This window comes from Gossypium hirsutum, chromosome A07, assembly GCF_007990345.1.
Source record: "Gossypium hirsutum isolate 1008001.06 chromosome A07, Gossypium_hirsutum_v2.1, whole genome shotgun sequence".
NCBI lineage: Eukaryota > Viridiplantae > Streptophyta > Magnoliopsida > Malvales > Malvaceae > Gossypium > Gossypium hirsutum.
In genome coordinates, this window is record NC_053430.1 from 98,105,674 (window position 1) to 98,129,461 (window position 23,788).

The 23,788-nt window shown below is 30.8% G+C and overlaps 3 protein-coding genes and 1 pseudogene across 4 annotated transcripts; 3 read left to right on the forward strand and 1 right to left on the reverse strand.

Moving 5' to 3' along the window:
• Positions 1-7,496: 7,496 nt before the first annotated feature.
• LOC107926573 (uncharacterized protein At3g27210) lies at positions 7,497-12,604 on the forward strand. 2 transcript variants are annotated; one of them, XM_016857462.2, is made up of 4 exons: positions 7,497-7,706; positions 10,055-10,328; positions 11,437-11,517; positions 11,876-12,604. In XM_016857462.2, the coding sequence occupies exons 2-4, from the start codon at positions 10,148-10,150 to the stop codon at positions 12,340-12,342; spliced, it is 729 nt and encodes a 242-aa protein (XP_016712951.1). In that variant the 5' UTR covers positions 7,497-7,706; positions 10,055-10,147; the 3' UTR covers positions 12,343-12,604. The 2 variants fall into 2 exon arrangements, with proteins under 2 accessions (XP_016712951.1, XP_016712952.1); XM_016857463.2 differs by lacking the exon at positions 7,497-7,706 and having other exon boundaries at positions 9,938-10,280.
• Positions 12,605-13,699: 1,095 nt separating this feature from the next.
• Positions 13,700-14,651, forward strand: LOC107926442 (mavicyanin). Its single transcript, XM_016857294.2, has 2 exons — positions 13,700-14,108; positions 14,208-14,651. Exons 1-2 carry the CDS (start codon positions 13,931-13,933, stop codon positions 14,531-14,533), a joined length of 504 nt encoding a protein of 167 aa, XP_016712783.1. The 5' UTR covers positions 13,700-13,930; the 3' UTR covers positions 14,534-14,651.
• Positions 14,652-15,894: 1,243 nt separating this feature from the next.
• Positions 15,895-18,208, reverse strand: LOC107926428 (ent-kaur-16-ene synthase, chloroplastic-like; annotated as a pseudogene).
• A 794-nt stretch (positions 18,209-19,002) lies between these two features.
• Positions 19,003-23,705, forward strand: LOC107926513 (uridine kinase-like protein 1, chloroplastic). The gene is made up of 14 exons (XM_016857383.2): positions 19,003-19,303; positions 19,467-19,558; positions 19,644-19,713; positions 19,811-19,929; positions 20,142-20,238; positions 20,880-20,959; positions 21,180-21,374; positions 21,846-21,929; positions 22,016-22,076; positions 22,260-22,320; positions 22,399-22,492; positions 22,580-22,652; positions 23,011-23,093; positions 23,204-23,705. Exons 1-14 carry the CDS (start codon positions 19,159-19,161, stop codon positions 23,348-23,350), a joined length of 1,401 nt encoding a protein of 466 aa, XP_016712872.1. The 5' UTR covers positions 19,003-19,158; the 3' UTR covers positions 23,351-23,705.
• Positions 23,706-23,788: the final 83 nt, after the last annotated feature.

The following is a 23,788-nucleotide window of genomic DNA, read 5'->3' on the forward strand; positions in this document are numbered from 1 at the left end:
ATGAATAAATAAGTTAATTAAGGTCAAAATATGTTACTAGTCCCTTATATATTTAAAAAATAAAAAAATTAAATTATTTTATTTTTTTTCAAATTAAAGTTTTCAATCTAATCATAATGCTTACTTCCTCATTTGACGTGTTATATAAGTAACGGAAGATAAACATGTTGATAAAAATTATTAACAGTGTCATAGTTGAGTGATTAAATTCTTAAAAATAAAAGTATTTTAACATCACCAGATATTCCAAATGCCACACCAGATAATTTTAAATTATTTTTTTATGGATTTGGAAATTTTATGAATAATATTTAATTTGGATTTGGATTTGTAGTAAAACTTAAATAATTTGCAAATAATAAGCAGATTCAAATTCTTATGCAAATTCACAGATTCATATAATTAAAAAAATAAAAATATTCTACCCGTTATCATTACTAGATATGTGTAGCAGGCTTTGGTGAGATCCAAGTGATGATACCTAATTACAAGAACGTAGTTAAAGGAGGGCAAGCCCTTAGGTAAGCGGTATAATATCTTTTTTAGTCCCTTTTAATTATGAGGTATTCAATATTTTTTGAACAAAATTTTTTGACTTTGGGCCCTAAACTTTTAAAATTTTATTTTGGTCCCTAATGAATTGTTGGCTTCACCCTTACCTAATTATGTATAGCATGGCTTATAGGGTATGGAAGATTTGATACATGGAACTTATATATTAGGGCAAATGCCCCATCTATCACATCCTCCATACCTTAGAAAATACCATGTACATGGTACGACATCATTGTGTACCGAATGATCAAAGAGAGAGGACTTTGACCTACTTTTTACTAGAGAACCCTCATTTTCAAGACCTCATGAACACCATGGAAAACTCATCTTCTTGAAGAAGTTACAAGCTTCTCCCCTTATTTCACCATAGTTCCGACTTAAATGTTTAAGACTTAAATTTTAGTTTAAGACTTAAATGTTTAATATTATTGTCAAAAAGTATTTTTGACAAATAAAATGTTCATTTTAGACATTGTGTTATAAAATAATAAATATGTATTTAAATAATGTTCAAATTAGTTAATATTATGATATCTTAGTAAGAATATAAAAAATAATTTATTATAATTTGTTGTTAATATTTAAATATATGAAATATAAATTTTAAATGTTTTTAAGTAATTAATATTAATTATTCATAAAATTTAATTCGAATATATAAACTATATTTTAAATAATAAAATATGATCAATAAAAAATTAAATATATAATATTATATATATAAAATAAATTTTAATAAGAAAATAATTACATACACCATATAAATATTATATAAAATACATTAAAGGATTAAAATTGTCATTTATTCTTTTCATTAGATCATATTTACTTATCGAAATTTAAATTTATAATTTTGAAATTTAAGACAATGCATGTTCAATAAAATCTCAATATTGAGTGTCCCATCCCAATAATACTAAAACTTTCCTCAACGAGTAATGATCCGAAACCCAAATTTTTCATTGGATTATAACAATTACCAATAAGACCTTGACTTGATATATTTAAATTCTAAGTCCAGATTTATTATAAATCTCAGTTCACGTGTACACTATAATAATTTGTTTGTGTTGTAATTTTTCATATGCATTGATTGTAATTTCCAAAAAATGAGTATTTAGAATATATTGGGGATCGACCCGTATAAACAACGAAATAGAAAAGTAGAGAAGATCGAACAAAAAAATTTTTTTCGTGGAAAACCCATAGTTAAGAGGATAAAAAATTACGGGCAAATGGAGGCTTCGAATTTTCTCTAAACAAGCAAACAGACAAGAGTACAAGATGGAGAAATAACCTTAAAAGAGCAAAACCTAAAACTCGAATACAAAGCTCTCTAAAAAACTCTTCCCAAAACTCTTCATCAAATCTCACATAAGAGATATTCTATAAACTCTTTAAAATAGGGTTACAAAGACCCTTTAAATAGGCTAATATTAAAGTCCTAATATGATTAAAATATTCCTAGAGTAATCGGAGTTTAACTGGGAAAAAGAAGTCCGATTGAACTATCAAAACACGGCTACATAAGTTGGGAAAACGTTGTGACGTTCATGCTCTCCTCGTCACGTCACGACATCGATGCCACGTTCATCTTGGGGTTTCATCGTGTCGTCTCGACGCTCCTCGTCGTGACGTTGGGCCTGTTTTGGCCTTCTTCGATTGCTCATTGATTGTCTTTCTAAGTGCCTACAAAGAGTTTGATAAATGCGAGGTACACCCCACAGAATATGTTGAAGTAACTTAAGAGTGTCATACTTATTTGTTTAAATTAAGATTAATACACTATTTGGGACTTGAACTGTACAATTGTTTTCACATTTAGAATTGCTTTTTTTTTTGAGTCTTTGATATTTAAATATATTTTTTCAAGTTCAAGCTTGGTATTAGAAATTTTTTGAAACCAACTCTACTCATGGATAATTCTTAGGTATCGATAACTTTAAAATTATCATTGACTAATTATTGTTGAGAGGAGGATGGTCTCACTCCGAGAAACATTTTTTTGGAGTGTTATTTGGAGAGTCAATAAACCTCTCAACGATAGGTATTATCTTTATGTTATTTATCTCCTATACTCCAAAAAAAATTCAAAAAAATTCACGGAATTTAATGAGAATATTACACTACGCCTAAAGAGGTTTGAACTACCAACCGAGGCATATAAGCTTTTACATTTGCTGGTACTACTTAATGGCTTATATGCCTACCGTTAAAAGGTTTGCCGATTCCCGAGACAACACAACAAGAAAATGTGTCTCAAACTCCCGTCGAGAATTATATAATAATAATCGTGAAAAATATAGTCCAATATTTTTCTCTACGATTATTGATCAATATTCAGAAGAGATTATACATATTGTGAATTTGAGAGGCTTAAACGCATCCAGACAAAGACATTGGAGATAGTAGGTTTCAGCCTTGTCTTGGGAAAGAAATATCTATAGACAAGTGAAATATTCACACAACTTATCATTTTTTTTTCCTTGGCATCATCAACCAAAGGCATAGGCAACTTTGATGGTTCCCCTTATTCCACATTTGCTTCTTTTGGAATTTGGAATTTTCTTGCTAATTGGACCCCTCCACCATCCCATATCTTCTTTCCACTTTTACTAGTTTTATTATTATATGCCCAATCAAACCCAGAAAATGGATTGGTTAAAAAAAATCTAAAAAAATATTATTTGTAAGTTATTTTCTGTGAAATAAATACATCTTAAGTTAATTATTTGAAAATTATGCTAACGGTTGTGTTAATAATTATATTTTAAATTTAGTTAAAATTCGATATAAGTCTTTATCCTTTTTGAATATTAGAAATTTAGTCCTTGTATTTTATTTTATGGAATTTAGTCTCTATACTTTTCAAATTTCAAAATTTAGGTCCAATTATTAATACAAGTAATTTTTTTTATTAAATTTGTTGCTATGACATTTTTGAAATAAAAAAATATTTACTTGGTAACCATGTAATTAAAACAAATGACTTTGTAATTAACTTGAATTTAATAGAAAAATTTAATAATATTAATAGTTAGACATAAATTTTGAAATCTAAAAAGTAAAGAGACTAAATTTTGGTACATTTCAACCTTTAAATTTCTTATACATAGTAATATTTTTACTCATTAATGAATGAAATTATTGTTTGATGTATAATGTTATTTAAGTGTGTTCTACATCGGTGATCACCAACCCAAATCCTAGGTACTCATGACCCAAATAAGTCCTATTAGACAATTGAGTGCGAGGTGGGTTTGCGGACATAGCTCTCAAGGCAAGCTTGCAGATCCAGCTCGCAAGAGCCAACAGAAGGCCATGGTCCCAGTTCGCATACACCCAAGGAGCTCACAGAAAGGACCACATGCTCCGCAGACAATCTAGACACGTGTCCAGTAGGCTCAGGGCCTGCTTGGAATGTTAATTCCAGGAACAGAAAGGACCGCTTACTCCACGAGCCACCCAGGCACGTGTCCAGCAGACCTAAAGCCCACTCAAAATGTCAATACCAGGAATAGTGGAGTTGAGACAAAATAATAGAGGTCATATTATGAGCTGTAATAACATGTATAAATACCTAAATACTCTCAGTAATAACACAAGATATAAGGATTACTCAATTTGAAATAAAATTTTAAAAGTTTGGAGTGATGAAAGTAAAAATTTTGTTTAAAAACAGATGTAGATTGAATATTTGATAATTGAGAAGGACTAAAATTGAAATTATTTTACTTTATAAAGGGCGCAAGGTCTCTACCTGCCTTCTGTTTAATATTATTACAAAAGAAAATTCAAAAGCAATTAAAAGACAAAATTTGTATATACTTTAATAAAATAATAATTTTGTTAAAGTGAAGTGATATGAAATAATTAATTAATTGGAACTCTTGTGAACTAATTACACAAAAAGTTCTGGGAAAAGGTTTAATGATGATAAATAGATCATGCAATCTTTACTTTTCACTGGTGGGGCTTTGTCCACTTTGATATAGATTTTTAAAAAGAAAAAATCAAAATCCATTTTACGGGACGTATTTTTTGTCACGTCAACTAAAAACGCGTTATACATAATACACTTTTATTAAAAATTAAAAATTTAATATTTTTTGTTAAATAGTTAAATGTCAGTGTTTTTGTTTTTGAGTCTCGAGTTTAATTTCTTTCCTACTCACATTTTTTTTTCATTTGTAATTCACTTATAATTTACTATCTTTTTCTATTTAATTTTTTTTTCATTTCCAATTTCTCACATATAGTGTTTTATAAGCATTTTATTTTTTAAAATAATTTTTTATATTTATTAATTAAGTGGTTGATTAGATTAATTCAATCATTTATTTAACTCAATCGATATTTATTATATTAATTTTAAATCTATTAAATAAGTCATGTTTATCTTATCTATTCAACCCAAGATGAAAACATCAAAGGGACAAATAATCCAAAAGTCATAATTAGTAGGTAAATTGAAAAAAAAAGAGTAGGTAACAACAAGGGCAAATTTAAGAAGGTGGTTTTTACTTTTCAGAATGGTAAAATTTTCTTTTAAATCCCTTAAAAATAATAAAATTATAAACCAATACAAACTTGGCTGCCGGTAAGAACCACATTGTGGCTAAAAAGATCATATTTATAGGTTCTAAGTTAAGATAAAATAAGTCATATATCATATTCTATATTTAAGGTTACACATTGTTTATACCCACAAAGCTTTTTCTCATGCAAACGTACATGAAAAGAAAAAAGCAATAAAGAGGAACACATGTACACCTTCCTTTTACTTTAAAGCCATTTTGCTAATATTTTTGTTAGAAATTTTAATACTAAATTATCATACGTAGTTCTTTTCGCACTTAGTCGGCATTTATAATTATAAAAATATTTTTTATTTAGTAAGCTCTAAGCAATAATTTGATAATTATTATGATAAATTAATACTCATTAATGAGAAGAAAAATATCTTAAATCCAAGTTGATCTGATGGTGAGTGTTAGAGATTAGAGAAGAAAGCTGTTTGAATTTTAATACGCAGATATATGAGGTACATAGTTGTTTGATGAAAAAAATTGAACTATAAAAGAAAAGTGGAATGAGAGCTTTCGATTGGTGCTGGTAGTGCGAATAGAGAAGGTAATATTTATCAATAAATATTAAGTGTTTAACCAAATTGTTTAACCAAAACGTAAATTTAAGTGTTTGATTGAGTTAGTGTTATTTATCAATAATGTCCTAATTTAATTTAAAAATTTTTAAAAAAATTATTCTTTTTACAAAATAAAAAAAATATTACCATAAGGGTATTTATGTCTTTTATATTATGTATAAAATCTAAAAAAATAAACCTATAATGAGATTTGGATCTAAGACAACATTAACATCTCAATTTTATAATATTAATCATGCGATGTTTTTGTTTTCATCAATTTTTATAAATATATTTGTTATATAAATTTTTTTCACTTTCATTGTGAGTGTTCCATTGTCATAGTTTTTATTTTTTACAATCAAGCCTTAAATTACAATTTAAGGAACGAGATGTCAACACCAGAGCTCAAACCTTAGACCTCAAATGACAATATTGAGCTTTAACCTTTTACCTTTTTGGGTTGTCAACTGTCATAATCTAGTTAATTATGACATCTTTAATTGAATTTAATGTCACGAGTTAAATGACACCAACTTGGTTTATGGAATTATAAATGAGGACAAATATAATTAGATTATTAAAAATAAAATAGGGATACTTATATCTTTTAAAATTTTACTTAATTTTAAGGTAAATCTCAAAATTACACATGAATTTTGCTCTAATGCACAATATGGTATATGAACTTTGATTTTATACAACTATATACATGAAACTTTGATTTGATTCAAATTATATAAATTACTAACACCATTGTTGATGTAATATTATTTTACATTTGCATATTTCATATGCAAACATTTATATTTATCAAATATGAAAATAAGTTGATGAATTTATTTTTATAAATGTACACAATAAACCTAAAATCAAAGTTTTATGTGTAAAATTAAATCAAAATTAAAGTTTCATATGTATAATTCATCAAACCAAAATACATGTATTACATTCCACATTTTTCGTGTATCACATTGCACTTTTGATTTTATTTTGATTCACCAAACCAAAAATTAAAATTAATTTTTTTGTTTTTTTTTGAAAAATCTCTTAAATTTATAAGTATTTTTGTTAAAATTTGTCAACTTGAAATTTTGATGAAGTTGTCCTCATATGACATAATATATGATTAACACAAAATAAATATGATAGGTTGATAAATTTTGATAGAAACTATGTACCAACAATAATAATAATAATGAGACTAAAATTTTTAAATTGAAAAAAATATTAAAATTAAATCTCGAGTTTTATACAAGTACAAGAACTAATAATATATTTTAACTGCAATATATATATATACCAAACTCAAACCTAATTCCAACAAATAACATGGAAGCAAATGTGTTGTTACTAGGAAATGAAATACAAAATTTAAATTGCATATAGGTTTTTTTTAGATTCTTCTTTCTACATGCACAAGAGACAACATGAATTAGCATCTTAGGATGTAGACAAAAAGGTGAGAGATGCTTATGCTCTCTATATTGATATGAAATCAGTAGGAAACTTGTTTAACACGTAACTTGCATACAATAAAAAGCATTTTGATATGCTTACAACTTGGTTAGAAATGAGATTATGTGAGGTAACCAAATACTACTTGCTTGCACATCAGTCAATCATCATGCAGATTAAGAAAGCTTTAAGAAACAAAACATGGCCTGGAAATAGAATATATGTATGACTCAGCTTCAAAGCCATGACCAACAGAATATGACAAGGGAACATATATATACTCCCACTTATTAGGGAGAGGGCAAAATCTTCCACTTAGCTCTTAGCACAACCCTAAAACAAAATATTAATAAATATTAATCAGTATCTTTCATGTATTTTAGTTTCCATTTATGGCTGAAGTTATAGCTGCTCGGGAGGCATTCTCATGGCTTTCTTCTTAGCATGTGGAGGGCATCATTTTGAAGACTGAAAATCCACGACTTTGGGCTGCACTTTCCCATGGCATCTCTGCTTTTTTAGAAATCAGGATTGTTGATTTAAGACGGTAAGCATCTTACTTCTTTGTTTAATTTCTTATCCTTTCGTCGGATCTTACCAATGCTAATAAAATTGTTCATCTTTTGGCAAGGGTGGCTTTAATTCAAGTGGATTAGTCTGAATTTGTTTTTTTTTTTCTCCTTTTATTGCGAAAATTTTAATGTCGAATTGCAGTCATGATATAAGCAAAAATGAGGGAAGATAGGATCGGGTGTATTGGATAAGCCTATTGACTTAGGTTTAGGTTCTCTATTTTCTCCTTTTTATCCCAATTTTAGATTATTGAAATGATTTTTCTTTCAAAAAAAGATTTTATCAATTAAAATTCCATTTCTCAATTAATTTCAAGTAAAAATTTTAAAATTTTGAAGATTTCAAGTCATGGTTCAAATTTTTTTATAAGTTTTAAAGTTCTTTATTATTTCTATTAATGCTACTTACTGTTGTTGTTTACTGAATAAGAAAATAGTTAATGGAAATGTTTGATTGTAGTGGCCATTATAGCTTGACACTATAAAAATTAAGCAAACAATATCAACAATAACACCAAGGTTTGTCTATGCAGTTCGGTTTTCCGACGTCTTAACCACAAATAAATAAGTGGTTTGCATTCTATCACTCTCTAAGTATAGAGTTTTCACTTTTGTACCTAGAGACTAGAACACTTTTCTCCAAATCCTCTCTTAAGAACTTGAGCAGTAAACATTCAATGTTTACAAATCAGTTTGCACTTACTCACAAAAGAGTTCCCCAATGAACAGGTTCAAATGCTCTTGATATACTCTCATAGACAACCTAAACAAGTCTCTTAGCATCTATCAAATTCGGGTTAGAAACATAGAATCTAAGTGAATATAAAATAACTCCTTACAAATGATAATTATAACATAAACATTCAAAGCATAATCAATCAAAGATATCTTGATCAAATTTCCACATTCCCAAGGTTGAATTGATTTACTCAAATCCAATCCAATCTTCAATAATCACAAAGTGGCTCTCATAGATCGATCATAGTATCTTCAAAATATCAGCATACTCTTTAGTCCTTCATACAGTAAAGAAATCAGTCCCAAATGGTCTAAAGTGGCGGGTTAAAATCGACAAAAAAATTGAACATTCACCAAATTAGAGAGGACGACGATAAAACCATTCTTAAAATCACTTGCAAAGTAAGACCAAAAAATTTACTATAAGAGTAGATAAAAACTTCTAAAAGTAAAGATTTAAGACAACACAGGTCCAAATCGACTCATGAAATTATTTATTATTTTAAAATACACTTAAAATAGATTCAGATTAAGAAGTCCACGAATAGCTACTTACTTTTCAAGATTGAAACTGTTAATGGTTAGTGGAGTTTTTGAAGACAATAAATATGATGTATAAACTTTTTAATTTGTAATTAAATAAAAAATTACTTAAATAAAAAAAAGTAAAAAGATTTTATTCACGACAAACTCTCACCATATGGCTAATTAAGAAACGAACAAAAGTTTATTTTAAAAAAGGATTATTGGATTTTTTAAGATTTAAAAAAAAACGATATTGTTAACAGCTTCATAAAAAAACAAATTGTTAAAATATATTTTTAAAATTCTTAAGTGGTTAAATAACTTAAATTGACATAATGAATTTATTTTTTTATATTTTAGTCCAACAAGGTCTAATTAAGCTATTAGTAGTTGGTTTTTTTATGAAAGTTCCCTATACTTTAATTTAAACAAACTTAATCTTTATATTTTTCGAAGTATTTAATTTTAGTCCTTATACTTTTCAAAATTTTAAATATTAGTTCTGACCCAAATAGTAATGGTTAAATTTAATTACTAGTTTTGTACGACGTATATAATTATAGATTTAGCCCATATGCTCCAATTTAATCATTTTAAATCCTTATACTTTTTGAGTTTTCAAATTTCAGTTTTGACGTAAATGACAGACATTAATCCATAACTTGATGTTTAGTGAATAATATATGGAAATAACAAGTTGATATTAACATTACACATATGATAATATGTTTGTTGTATTATATTTTGGAAATAGAAAAATTTAATTTAATGAATTTAACTATTATCTTTGCTGATGATTGAAATTTGAAAAGTAAAAAACTAAAAAATGGTCAAATAAAAGTATAGAGACTAAATTCATAATTTTAGTAAAGTATAGGGACTAATTGTAGAATATAACCACAAAAGAAAAAGAATTTAATAAAGAAAAAGCAACTCTTTTCATGCATTGCAATGGTTTATTGCTATGCTCCATTCCCATTGTCTACTCCGTTGGCATAACGCCAATAAAGGGTTATATTCTCTTTCTCTCTCTCATTTATACCTTTTGGGGTTGTTGCAGTCTCATAGCCAAGAAGAAGAAGAAAAGTTTCATCTTTTATGTTGGGATTCTAAAGGGTTGGAGATACCCAAAATTTAAAGGGGAAAGAGAGAGATGGGTTCATGTGCATCAGTACATAAAAGCTCTCAAGAGTCAGCCATGAAAGTTGGACTTTCTTTAGGGTCTAAAACAGACAATATCATCATCCCACCTTCACCTGTTAAAGAGAAATCTGATGCTGTCAATGGTGATTTTACTCACAATTCTCATTCTTTCTCTACTTTTAAAGATTTAGATAACTGGGTTTTTCTTTTTTGGTTTTTATTTCAAACCATTTTTGAAGTTAGTCTTCTTGGTTATGAGGCAAAGGGAACCTTTTTAGTCTTTTTTTGTCCCTTCAATTGAGTTCCCTTCATTTGTGTCTATTGATGATGCTTTGCTTTGATGATATGATTGATTTTTATTAATGTTTTGCCATGAACTTATACCTAATGAAATTGGTTTTTGACTCTGTTGATTATGATATAAATATGATTTTTATTTATCAAATTTCTGGGTTTTTTTTCCCTCATTTTTTTAGCTTTTTGGCTTAATCAAGTATCGCTATTTTTAGTGCAAGCTCTTATATCACTCTTAGCTTAAATTTTAGGAAACCCTTCTCTTTCATAGATGATTTAGACCCTTTCTTAGCTTAAATTTTAGCAGTAGCTTTAATTTGTTCATTAATTAATCACTCAGGATTAAACTTCAGTAATTGACAAATTGTCTGGTTTTTGGAAATATGCATGTTGATGAGGGCCCATTTTCTCTTTATTTTTCCACATTTTGAGCAATACATCATGTGGTAGATTTAGCAGCCCTTGGTGTAAGGAAAGCTAGTCAATGGATGGACCACTCTTTAAGGCTATTCTTCTGGATATTTTACTGTTAATAAATTGACATTAAGATGGATATAAAAAAAAAAAAAAACTCACAAGATAAACATATTTTGGGTTATGTTGTTGTGGTCCTTTCAATATGTAGAAAATCTATATTCAGTCCAATACAGTTGGCTATGTATCAAAGGACTACTTGTATTTGATTGTTATGTTTGTACAATATTAAAGAGATTACATCCTTTCAACCGCAAATCATTTTTCCGTGATTGTCTGGTTGTTTCATATATCATATACGGTCGCTGTCGAGCTTTAGAATTGAACCATTTTTATGTGGTATGTTTTTAAACATCAAATTGAGGACTTGACTGCTTTCCCCTGCTTTAGTGTTGTATCTTTTCTTTTTCGAGATTGAAATCTAATATGTTGAATCTATGATTGTATATAGTGATGCTCTAAATCATGTTGATGTAGTAGTTCATCTTATTCCTAGATGTGTTGTATGATTAGTATGTTTTCGTTTTGCAGGTAGTAAAGATGAAACTTTTTTTGATTCCAGAGCATATTTGGATTCGGATTGTGATGACGATTTCTTAAGTGTCAGTGGTGGTAAGGATATTAGTACCATTTGAGTTATTTCGTCTAGAAAGCTTATATAATTTCCATATCTGTTCATTTCTTTTATCCTATTTCTTAATGGACTTAAGTTTTATGCCTATATAGTTCTTCTTTTGGTAATAGAAGTGTCATGGGCTGAGACTCAAGCTCTGAACTGCAGACTATGGACGTTTATAAAGAATAATGATTTTAGATTAGGTTGTTAAGTTAGAGTTAATTGGATGTTTTACAAGTTAATTTCGACATATCTGTTTAGTCCTGCTGTAATAAGACTATTCTGTTTTTCAGCTGTCATTTTCTGTGGTTATGTTTATTGTTGTCGATCCAAATGTTGTACATCTGTGTGCAGATTTCACTCCATCTCGAGGTAATACCCCTGTTCACCATAATAGCATCTCTATTGGGGTACCTAAAATTCACAAGGCCATTGATGAAGGATCTCCTGGCTCATGTTCGGAAGCGTCCCCAGGAAAGAAAAAGAAGCTAGTCGAACTATTCCGTGACAGTGTTAAAGAAGACCAAGATGTTAATGAGCTAAATACCTCGATCAACCAGCACACTGCCAACGGAAAGCTTGAATGCAAACCAACAATCCAAGACATACTACCTCCAAAATCTGCCAACGGTACCCCTTATGTCACTCAAGCTAATTCTCAGTGCAGTAGTGAAAGGACGGCAAATGGAGATAACCTTATGTTCAAGGAGAAGTCTGTTAGGTCTGCACAACGTTGCCTTCCTAGCTTGGTTTTATGCAGTAGTTCTAGTGAGAGGAGGAAGAAGATGAGCCCTGCAACAGATGTAAAATATAAGCCTTAATTTCCATCAATCTACCAGTAAGTAGGTTGAAGAAGCCCGGAACTTGAGTCCCGGAGATCTTGCTCACAAAGATAATCGGATCTAATGAAGTCCTGGGAGGAGATCATACAGTTATATACAGGATTTTCGGATTCTAGTCAATGTAAAAAGCATTACAGTATATTACACTATATCTATGTTAGTCAAATGCTGTTTAAATCTTAATTGTTCTTTACATTTTCAGCTGAAATAATAAGAATAATCGTAAGAGCTGATTTGTTAATATTTTGTGTATTCGTATTACGGTCGTTTTAAGCCGAAAAACAAGGAGAATAGCAAGCTATGCCTCCATAAAGCTGATGAGAAGTTGAAATAGGTGTATAACCAAGCTGAGATATTCCTCATGACCTTATTTTCATCAGCTATGGCGGTGCCAGACATGATGCTTTCTCTGGTCTAGTTTGGGGTGTTCAGGCTATTGCTTGATAGTCTCAAGTCCATTCTATAGACCAGCTCGCGAAAACCTGCACCCATGCTGCAAGGTACTGCCCATTTTGAACTGAATGTTTTACGGTTCTGTTCCATAAAATTCACCTCGGCTTAAATCTCTACAAATAAATTCCTAATGTCAAACTGTATCCACTACTTTATCCTATATCACCCGAACTCAGAACTAATTGTCAGATATGAATGTGTCTAACACGATTATATATTTCGAAACTTTTAAAATTTTGACAAGTTTTAAGACTAATTAGAAGGGATTTATTTGCTTTAAAGAAAAAGTTGTTTGTTATCAACCAAATTAATGAATGTTATCCAAATATACCAACCTAAAGTGGTAATGATAAGAAACCTTTTGCTTAAAAATAAATATCTGCCATTCTTAATATGAAATAATCTATGTTTAGAATAATTTTGCTTCCAGGAAAAGATCCCATTGTTGAAAATGATCACCATCATAGCTTTGTTTAAACTCCAAGTCTCTATGACTTTTAACCAACTTGATTTTGCTTTGCAGGCAATCCAGGAAAAATAAATAAAGTTTACGCTTATTTGCCTTTTATAACTACAGGCATCCCTAATCAGCATTGTTGTTGGAACTGGAAGGGATCGGTCAATCGAACAAGGAATTAGCCAATACATGATCTGAATAAAGGATTGCTTTGAATCGAGATAGAAAATCAATTGAGCTATTAAACTGGGTTTTATATTTTATTTAATTGAAATAATACTGGTGGTTGAATCGATAATCAATAGCCTAATCTATTGAACCATTAGTAACTAGCATTCTATAATTATGTATGCTTCCAAGGGTAATACGGTATATTTACATATCTTATGAAACTATGTTATTTCAACTCTTCATTTTTCTTGAAGTACTCACATCCAGTTTCATCATTTATTATATAATTTTAAGAATATGATTCTCGAAAAACCTTTAAATATATGAAAAAAAATACATACTAGTATATGATACAAATAGTTAATATGGATAGAGTGTGATAGAGACAACCAACAACATTTAAAGGTTTCTTTTTCTTTATATAAGTATATATATAGCAATCATTGGAAGATGTAAACAAGGCAAAGAGGGTAAGTGCTTAAGAAAATGAGATTAATGGAGGGTGTGTGTAAAATTTTCTTTGTATTAATTATTGTGCTGCCATTGATAGCAAAACAAGTCTCTGCAACTCAACATGTAGTTGGAGGTAGCCAAGGTTGGGAAGAATCAGTGGACCTTAATTCATGGGCTTCGGCTCAAACATTCAAAGTCGGAGACCAACTTGGTACGTCAATTTCTTTCTCTGTTTTAACATCATCCGCATTTACCGTTATATGTGATGATCCGAGAATGAGCAAAGCATAACTGTATGTTTGTGCAACAGTTTTCAAGTACTCATCAGGGTTACACAGTGTAGTTGAGCTTGGAAGCGAGACAGCTTACAAAAACTGCGACCTGGGAACATCATTGGATTCTAAAAATACAGGCAACGATGTGGTGAAACTCAACAAAGTGGGCACTCGTTATTTCGCTTGTGGAACATTAGGCCATTGCGATCAGGGCATGAAGATGAAGATCACTACGGTCGCCGGCAATGCTCCTTCCACGCCGGCTTCCGATTCTGATACTTCGGCGGCGGCTTTTTTTCCACGATCTTTTCCTACATTTCTTCTCTTTTCTCCATTGTTAATCCTTTATTTTCTGCTTTAAAACTGTATTGCAAGCTTTGGCCATATTTTATTTTATTATTTTGTTTTGGGGATTTGGCAGTGTATGTTATAGCTATTGTTGAATAAATAATATATACTATTATTTTTGTTTTTTTTAATGTTTATTTTTAATGAAATTATTACTGTAAAAAATTAAATTAAATTGAAATATAGTTTTAAGTCTTTATATTTTTCATATGTTCGAAATTTAGTCTCTTTATTTTTATTTTTAGTCTATTTACTTTTAAGATTTACATCATTAAAATTTTCTTTTAAATTAAGGTTTATTGTGTCATTTTTTGTTTTATGCAGGCCCGTTTTTGATATTTTTAGGTTTTAGGCGAAACAATAAATTAGTACTCTTTTTAAAAAAAATTATAAAATGTAATATAATAAAATAAAAACATATATCAGTAATAAAATAAAAAAATTGGGGTTTTTTTTTTCTATGAAGTATTGATCAGAATTTTCACATTCACAACTGAAAATGTTTTTAGATCATTTCTGGGCCTTGAGCGGCCACAATCTCAAACTACCTTTAGAGTTTGGGCCAGGTTTTATGACTATCAAATGAATTTTTAAATTTTAAAATGTTATACTGGTGAATTTAATAAAAGAATTATAATAATGTCGAACTTTGAAATATAAAAAGTAAAAAAATTAAATTCTTGAAAATAAAAGTAGAGTGACTAAATTAAAGGTAAAAACTTAAATTTTGTTAATATCAATACTAGAGTTTTGTCTCCAATTGCTTGAGATAATTTAGAATTTAAAAGGTACGGATTGAATTTTAATTTAATTGGTATTATCGTGATTATAATAATAAAAAGAACGAGGGTTTAGGTGTAATTTAAATACATATTTTCTTCTTATTTATAAGTTTAAAGTTTTAGGCCTTGAAGTAGGTATCGTATAAAAAAATATTAATTATTTTAGAATTAGGACCAAATTGATAAAATATATAAATATTGGAGTATTAAATTTATTATTATGCCAGTAAAAAAATTACATAAAAATAACTAAAATATAAAAAGAAATAAGGTTGACTTGGTTGACCAAAACAAAGCAAGCTAATGGTAAATAATGAAGGAAAGAAAAAGATAAAACATATAAGTTAAAAAAATTTTAAAAACTTTTCTTACTACTCATCGAAGCCATAGGTAATTGATTTGTCAGTTTAAACAGTTTAACCAATTTAATTAAATAATTTATTGTATTTAATATTAATAGATAAGAAAAATAATAACACTTCTGAAAAGTAAAAAATTTCAATAAAAAACAACTGGTTTAGTAGAATCTTTGTTTCAAAAGTCTTTTTGGAGCTAGAAATTATTTTTTTTAAGTGCTGCACAACCCTAAAACTCAATATTTGCACTCCATCGTAATCTGCTTTACCCATATGGCATAGAAAGGTAATCAACCATGATTTTGCAGTATTAATTTACCATATCTGGCCTATACTATCACATAAAAGGCTAATCTACAAATGGTGTACAAGTGTGGGCTCATGTGAGGTAAAATGTAATACTTTGCACAATTTCCAGAATAATTCCTTGCATTGTCTCGGCACGATGCTGCCGTTCTCCTGCAACACTAATCTAAGCACTCTCTCCTCCTTTCCTCGATTAAAATTTTCATTTCTTGGTTTACATGATCTGAATTGGTACCATGAATTATGTTCAAAGATACCCGTGTTTTTGGTCCGAAGAGAAGCATACCTTAAAGCATATGGTTGCAGCTGCAGAAAAGTGACAGTATGCTAGTTTCTGCCTGGAAAACTTCAGTTTGTCCAATCGTTTTCCTCGACCCCACCTGTTTCACACAAGGGAATGTTACTCCTACGAGTCAGGAACTCCATAAGAATTCTTGTCACTGCATCATGGTTTCTATCTTTGTAAACAAATTTACCTCTCCAGTTGTTTGAGTTCTTCACGATACATAGATTGACAGGCATTGTAGTCTTCCACTGCTAGTCTGAGGAAATCTTTGTTGCCAATACTCGAAGAACTAGCATGCAAAGAATGCAAATCAGGTATACACTATTATTTATTTAAAGGCATCCGTATATCATCAACAGCATAGTTCACTATGTTTCTCCTGTATACGAACCTCTGCAAACTTGGTAATGGGGAAACTCAAGGGCATCATTCACCTGAAAATTATAGAAGGCAACCATTCTCCAGTACGTACATGAATCAAATACGGGAAAGAAAGAAAGAACTTGACAATTTCCTTCGAAACTAACTGATTATCAATTAAAAAAAGAAAATCTTCTGCATAATATTTTGTTTATGTTTATATGCAAATTTAGTAGCGTTGGATAATTCCCCTTTTCAAGAAATGACTTGTCCATGAGATATGTTTCTCCAGAGATTTTTCATTTTGATGTATGATAAATTGTGAAGCCCTAAATAGCTCAACGACAGCATCCAAATCCTTCAAATATCCTCCAAGCGAATTGAAGAAATGCCCTTCAGCAAATCCACCTAAAGGTTCTACACCACAAGATAGCGCAGAAAAAAGGCTCTAACAATAAGGATCCTATCCCTTACCATGTGAACACCAAAAATCATCAACATACCTGAGGAAACATTATAACCATTTACATGTAGTATTCGGAAAGCCAGTGCACGTGAGTGGATCCAAGAATATCTCTTCCTACCCCTGCAGCCAGCATCTGTTTAAGGCGTGATCGATGAAGTTAAAGAGAAGTTTTCTTAATACATTTGTTTTTTTATTGATTGAACATAAGGTCCTGTCAACCTATTACAATAAAACAGCCTTCCAAATACATTTTATGTCTATATTCCTGGACTTAGGATGAATGTTGGATAAAAGTACTTGTCTGACATGGCTATATTCATTTTTCTTTCAAATGTCTAAAAATGATAAAGGTAAGAGTCCGGGTAACATAGACTATATAAGTTAACTTTGTTTGTAAAAGAAGATTACCGATATGTTTTATCCAATACACTTGTAATTTCTTCCCTGAAATGCTGAATAATTCCCAAACTTTCAATTGTCTCCGGGGATAAATATGAAAAGGATGAAGTGTGGGAACTGAAGTGAACATGATCATTAGTAATGTAGAAATAGATAATGTTACAAAATACATTGGAAATTGTGAAGTAGCATTTACATACTAACCTGCATTCTCAAACTTGTCTAAGAGTGCAGTGAGATAATGAAAACCTGCATTTGGAAGGTGAGAAAGAGCGGCTGCTGTTGCAGATGGTGAATTGAACAATGACCTATTCTTCCGCTGATACTTCATGACCATTTCCCAGTCTTGGCGTTTGCTGATTCCTTCTGAAATGTATGCTAAGTAGGCTTCCCTTCCTTTAGAATTTCTCTATGGCAATTAAATCAAGACATTCTAGGCATTCAACATTTACTAATGAAGCAATAGTTAGACAAAGACAAAGGCTGGTCAAAATGATGAGCCCAACAATCTGGTTTGTCTAATGCTATGCTTATTATAAGCTTAATTGTTGGCATCACATTTACACTAAAAATAACAGGAAAAAAACTTTACAAAAACATGGAAAAAAAAAAGAGACCAAAAAGTATACCTTCTGAGCTCTAAATCTCTTTTATGAAATAAAGCATCTATATCTGTTGATCTCAATTTTTTCCCATTTATGAGTTTTGAAGGTTTTTGTCTTGAACTAGGCATTGTATAAAAAGTTTTTGTTAATTTTTAAAATTATGATGAAATTGATAAAATATATAAATATTGGAGGACTAAATTTATTATTATATTAATAAAAAAACTACATAAAAATAACTAAAATGTCAAATGATGATATTGTTAAGGACTAAACTAAAATTTTTTGGAGTTAGCTTACTTGACCATCTCAGGAACATGCTGACACAAAATAACGAATGAAAGAAAAGAGGAAAACAAATAGGCTAAAACTTTTTAAAGAGCTTCTTTTTCTTTACTTACGGTTGGCCGAAGATATTAGACCATTGGATTAGATTAAATAAATCATTAAGAATTCGTAAAAAAATAAAAATAAAAAAACTATTCAACTGCTGATACTAGTTTTCGGGTCGACTGGTCAATGTCCTTCACTAGATTAGTACTCCGATTGATTCATGATCCAACTTGTCAATCTAAATTAATTCAAACTACGGTTTACCCCAATTGACCAAATTTTGTGGTGCAAACAACCTTGTTATTTACTCAAGTATAATACTTTTCTTCATTATTTTATTTGGTTAAAATATACTATAAGTCCTTATACTTTTCACAAATATAAAGTTTAGTCCCTAAACTTTTATTTTTAAGAATTTAAGCTTATTTAACGGTAGTAACAATTGAAAAGTAGAGGAACTAAATTCATAAAAATAAAAGTTTAAGGACTAAAATCCAAATTTATGAAGAATACAGGGGCTTATAACATATTTTAACCAAATAAAATAATGAAGGAAAGAATTATATACTCCGCTAAATAATGAAGAACAGAAGGAGAACATGCTTAAAAAGTTTTAGCTTATATATTGCGAGCGAGAGAATGGAATAAGCTGAGAGCGCAGCCACTTTACTGTATTTCTGTTCTAAGTTTCAACTGTTGAGTTGAAATCTTAAATTTCTTTTTAATAAACAAATTATTTTTAAAGATGTCGGAGGGGTCGATCTCTATAGAGTACGCTATGGAGAAGGCATCGGGACCTCACTTCTCCGGCTTCCGTACTCCGACCGCCACCTCTGTCTCCTCCACCACCTTTTCCGACGCCAATGTTCCTCGTCAGCCCTTCGTCATTGGTATTCCTCACTTCACTTCACTTCACTTTAAAAAAGAGTGTTTTTTTGGAGAAACTGAGTAAATCTGCTATAATTTTGCTTCATATCTTAAAATTAAATGAAAAATTTCTATTGATATTCATAAAAATATGCAAAATTTGACATTTCTTGTGTAAATAAGCAGGGGTTTCAGGAGGTACGGCTTCTGGTAAAACGACAGTCTGTGACATGATTATCCAACGGCTTCACGATCACCGCGTTGTTCTTGTAAATCAGGTTTAAACTCAAGTTTTTTTTTCCCCAAGTTACCTGAAATTTATTGAACTATTGGCTCACATTTGTTTCTTTTCTATAAATGTAGGATTCCTTTTACCGTGGTTTAAACTCAGAAGAGTTAAAACGAGTTCACGAGTATAATTTTGATCATCCTGGTACATTAATTTGATGTTGTTTGCTGATTTTGTTGTCTTTTTATTATTTTGAATGGCATTGTTTTTGATTGTGCATGTCTTTTTCTTTTTTGTATAGATGCTTTTGATACTGAACAGCTTTTGGAGTGTATTAAGAAGCTTAAAATTGGGCACTCGGTTCAAGTCCCAGTTTATGATTTTAAGCTTCATCGTCGGTCTTCTGATAGTTTTCGGCAGGTAATTAGTTCGGTTTTTGTTTAACTTTCTTTAATAATTCTGGAAGGAGCTCCGTTGGTTCAGTTAAGAACTAATAACCATTGTTTTGGGCACGTGGATTATATTTTTTCTTTTTCCTTTTACAAAATATCTATATGAATTCATTGATGGTAATCCAATAGTTGTCATTTGGCAAGGTTTTTATAATTTGTCTGTATTCAATACATTGTTAGGTGAATGCTTCTGATGTCATAATTTTGGAAGGAATTCTTGTTTTCCATGACCAGCGTGTGAGGAACCTAATGAATATGAAGATTTTTGTCGATGCAGGTTTGTCTTCTTTTATCTAGTTGCTTACCATCATGGCATCTTTGATGATTGATTTAGACATTGGTACTTTTGCACACCTTTTCTTTACTTAAAATGTATTATCATGCACAGCTGTCAAGGTTAAACAACCCGTAGCCATTACCAACCACCAAAAACAAAATTCATGGCTGAGTTTCAATAACATGAAATGTAAGATTGATAGAAACTAAATTATGATTAAATGCATATCTAGAAAAAGGTACTGATCTGGAAAGCCATTTATAACAGGCTTAAAGTCAACCTGTGTAATGACTACTCACTACAGACTGCTTTAAGTTTTAAATAGCCTATGGTCAGCCAGCCAGCAGAAGAGGAATTATTAACAATGGTTGTTTTCTGAAAACCAGCTGAATCAATTTTACAAATTTTACTTTTGGGTTCTCCGATCCCCAGGGATTGTCACCACAAATTACTCTTAAGAACATTATGGCCGGCTGCACTTAGTTGAATGAGTTTGAATGCGTTTGTGTGTCGGTTGAGCTTGTATTTTCGATGATGCATATGTTTTTGTTTTCCTTTTACCCCCCCCTCTAAGCTGGTATTCTTCATTCTTGCTTTCTTGGGTTGTAATGGTCACTATTTTATTTGGCAATGTATTGTAGATGCTGATGTGAGGCTTGCTCGTAGAATAAGACGAGATACAGTTGAGAGGGGTAGGGATGTAAATTCTGTTCTTGAACAAGTAAGCCTATCTATAGCATAATTTGCTTTGTAAGTTAATACTTTGAAAAGTATTCCTGAACGAGAATAGATCCGTGGGGTTAGATTCATACTTGCCAAGACATGCAACATAGTTTAATTTTACTTGTCTTGTAATTGGTGTCATGCTATAACCAGACAACCTTACATTTAGTTCTTTCAAACTTCAATAATTATGTCGCAACATTGTGTTGTTTCTGCAGTATGCAAAGTTTGTCAAGCCTGCATTTGATGATTTTGTGTTGCCATCGAAGAAGTATGCTGATGTCATTATCCCTCGAGGAGGCGAAAATCATGTTGCCATTGATTTGATTGTGCAACATATCCGCACTAAGCTCGGTCAGCATGATCTCTGCAAAATATATCCCAATGTATATGTAATTCAGTCAACATTTCAGGTATGTATCAGGGAGTCGTGGTTTATCTCTATCTTATTTCTTTTATAAATTGTTTCATCATGTAGGGTAACTCATATCTGTCATTAACTACCATTGCTCATTACTAGCAAGCATGGAACTCTTCATCTGTGTTTTATTCATGTCCAGCTCTTTCATATTACCCTTAAATATTTATGTCAATTGTGAGTTCGCCTTGATGATGGAAAGTTGCCACATTATTTTGTAGCTAGGTATTGAAGATTGGCATAACTGGGTGGTTTTTATTTTCTTAGACAAACTAAAAGATTAAAATAAGAAATTTCTGTGTAGAACATATTAAATGCATCTCCCTCAAGTATAGTTTCTTTCCTCATTAGACATACGATATCACTTGTACTCTTAGATTTATTCCTAGTTTAATACGTAATTTATTTCTAGCTTTTATGTCTATTTTTTTTCTTTGTTATTTCATATGTAATATTTATGGTGCAGATTAGAGGAATGCATACTCTGATTAGAGACCGGGACATTTCTAAACATGATTTTGTCTTCTATTCTGATCGGCTTATTCGTCTGGTACTTTTATATCCCATGTGTAAACTTTTTTTTTTTCCCTGTGTGTTTAATATGAAAATTTTAATTGTTTGTTGAATTTGATTTAGGTGGTAGAGCATGGTCTTGGACATCTGCCGTTCACTGAGAAGCAAGTAGTAACACCGACAGGTATTTTTAATCATATATCAACGTCGGTTTTTCTCATTTATGGAAACTTCTAGTTCTTTCTGAGCATGTACAATTGGGAGATTTCCAACAAGAATGATGGAATTCTGTTCATCTTAAGATGTCTGATCATGGAAACAATTAATACTTTACTTACCTTTGAAACTTGTTGCTATTTCTTTTCAGCAACGGTATATACTGGGGTTGATTTTTGCAAAAAGTTGTGCGGCGTTTCCATTGTCCGAAGGTGAGCTTTCAATCAGGTATTGGGTTGGTCCGTTTGTTATTTTACATTGGTGAAAGCATGTTGAATATTCTTAAACAGTGGTGAAAGCATGGAAAACGCATTACGTGCATGTTGCAAAGGAATAAAAATTGGAAAAATTTTGATTCATCGTGAGGGAGATGATGGGAAACAGGTTAGTAGTGTTTTTGGGATCTTCAAGCCATTAGGTTTTACATATAATTAACTCTTAGCCATAATCTGCTTTCTTGAATATTCTTAGCTTATATATGAGAAGCTTCCGACGGATATTTCAGAACGCCATGTTCTTCTTCTCGATCCAGTTCTTGCTACAGGTAAGCTTGTTACTCGATCCATTCCTCACATCTGTTGCCACTGTACTGTTGCAAGACTAGGCTAAAGAAAATAAAAGCTGTTTTATAAGCTTTTCCACATCTTTTTTCTCCTTTGGTTAATGAATCGGTTTGAGTGGAAAGAATTAGTCGAGAGAAATTATAAATTAGCAAATTCTTCTGGCTGTCAAATTTTGGAATATTGTCATCGGTTTCGATATATTTAAAATATTTCCTAGAACACATTTGATGTCAGTTCAGGTTCCGGTCCTCAGAAATGCATAGATTTATTCTACTTATTCATTTAATTGACTGATTAATGCTTTCCAATGGGAAACCATTTCAATGACTCTTCTTGCAGGGAACTCGGCTAACCAAGCCATCGAACTACTCATACAAAAAGGAGTTCCACAATCTCACATTATATTCCTAAACCTCATCTCCGTGAGTTTATGTTGTTGGCTGCAGATTCATCAGCCACCAGATTGCAACCTTTCCTTTCGTATTTCTTTTACCTCTTTTCCTACATACTGATCCCAATCCTAAAACCGCAGGCACCTGAAGGAATCCATTGTGTTTGCAAACGTTACCCCTCACTGAAAATCGTTACTTCAGAAATTGATGTTGCACTAAATGAGGAATTTCGTGTCATACCAGGCATGGGTGAGTTTGGTGATCGTTACTTCGGCACCGATGACTGATTCACCATGGTAAATTGCAACCGGTTACCAGACAACAGGTTGCTTGAACAAGTAATATTCTAAAACATATACATGTGAGATTAGCTTACCCTTTATATACAAGCTACCGACTAGGATCATCAGACTTCATCAAAAGGCGATTCTGAGATCTTTTATTTTGTTTTCATGTTACCCTAATTGCTCCATTTTTGAGCTTACGGATGGAAGAATACTTGAACAAAGTCGAGTCACTAGGAGTTTGTTTAAAAACTGTAAAACCACATAAGTACATATCATATGCAGCAACTTTAAGACAATTAATTCCTGCTAATTGTTGTTATTTTGAGTGATAAATTTGATGGGGGCATTAGTTTCAGATCTCCTTCATATTTCTACCATAAAAAAATGGTCTCGACCCGAAATATTTTAAATTAGGCCGAGTTTTTTTTTTTTTTGTTA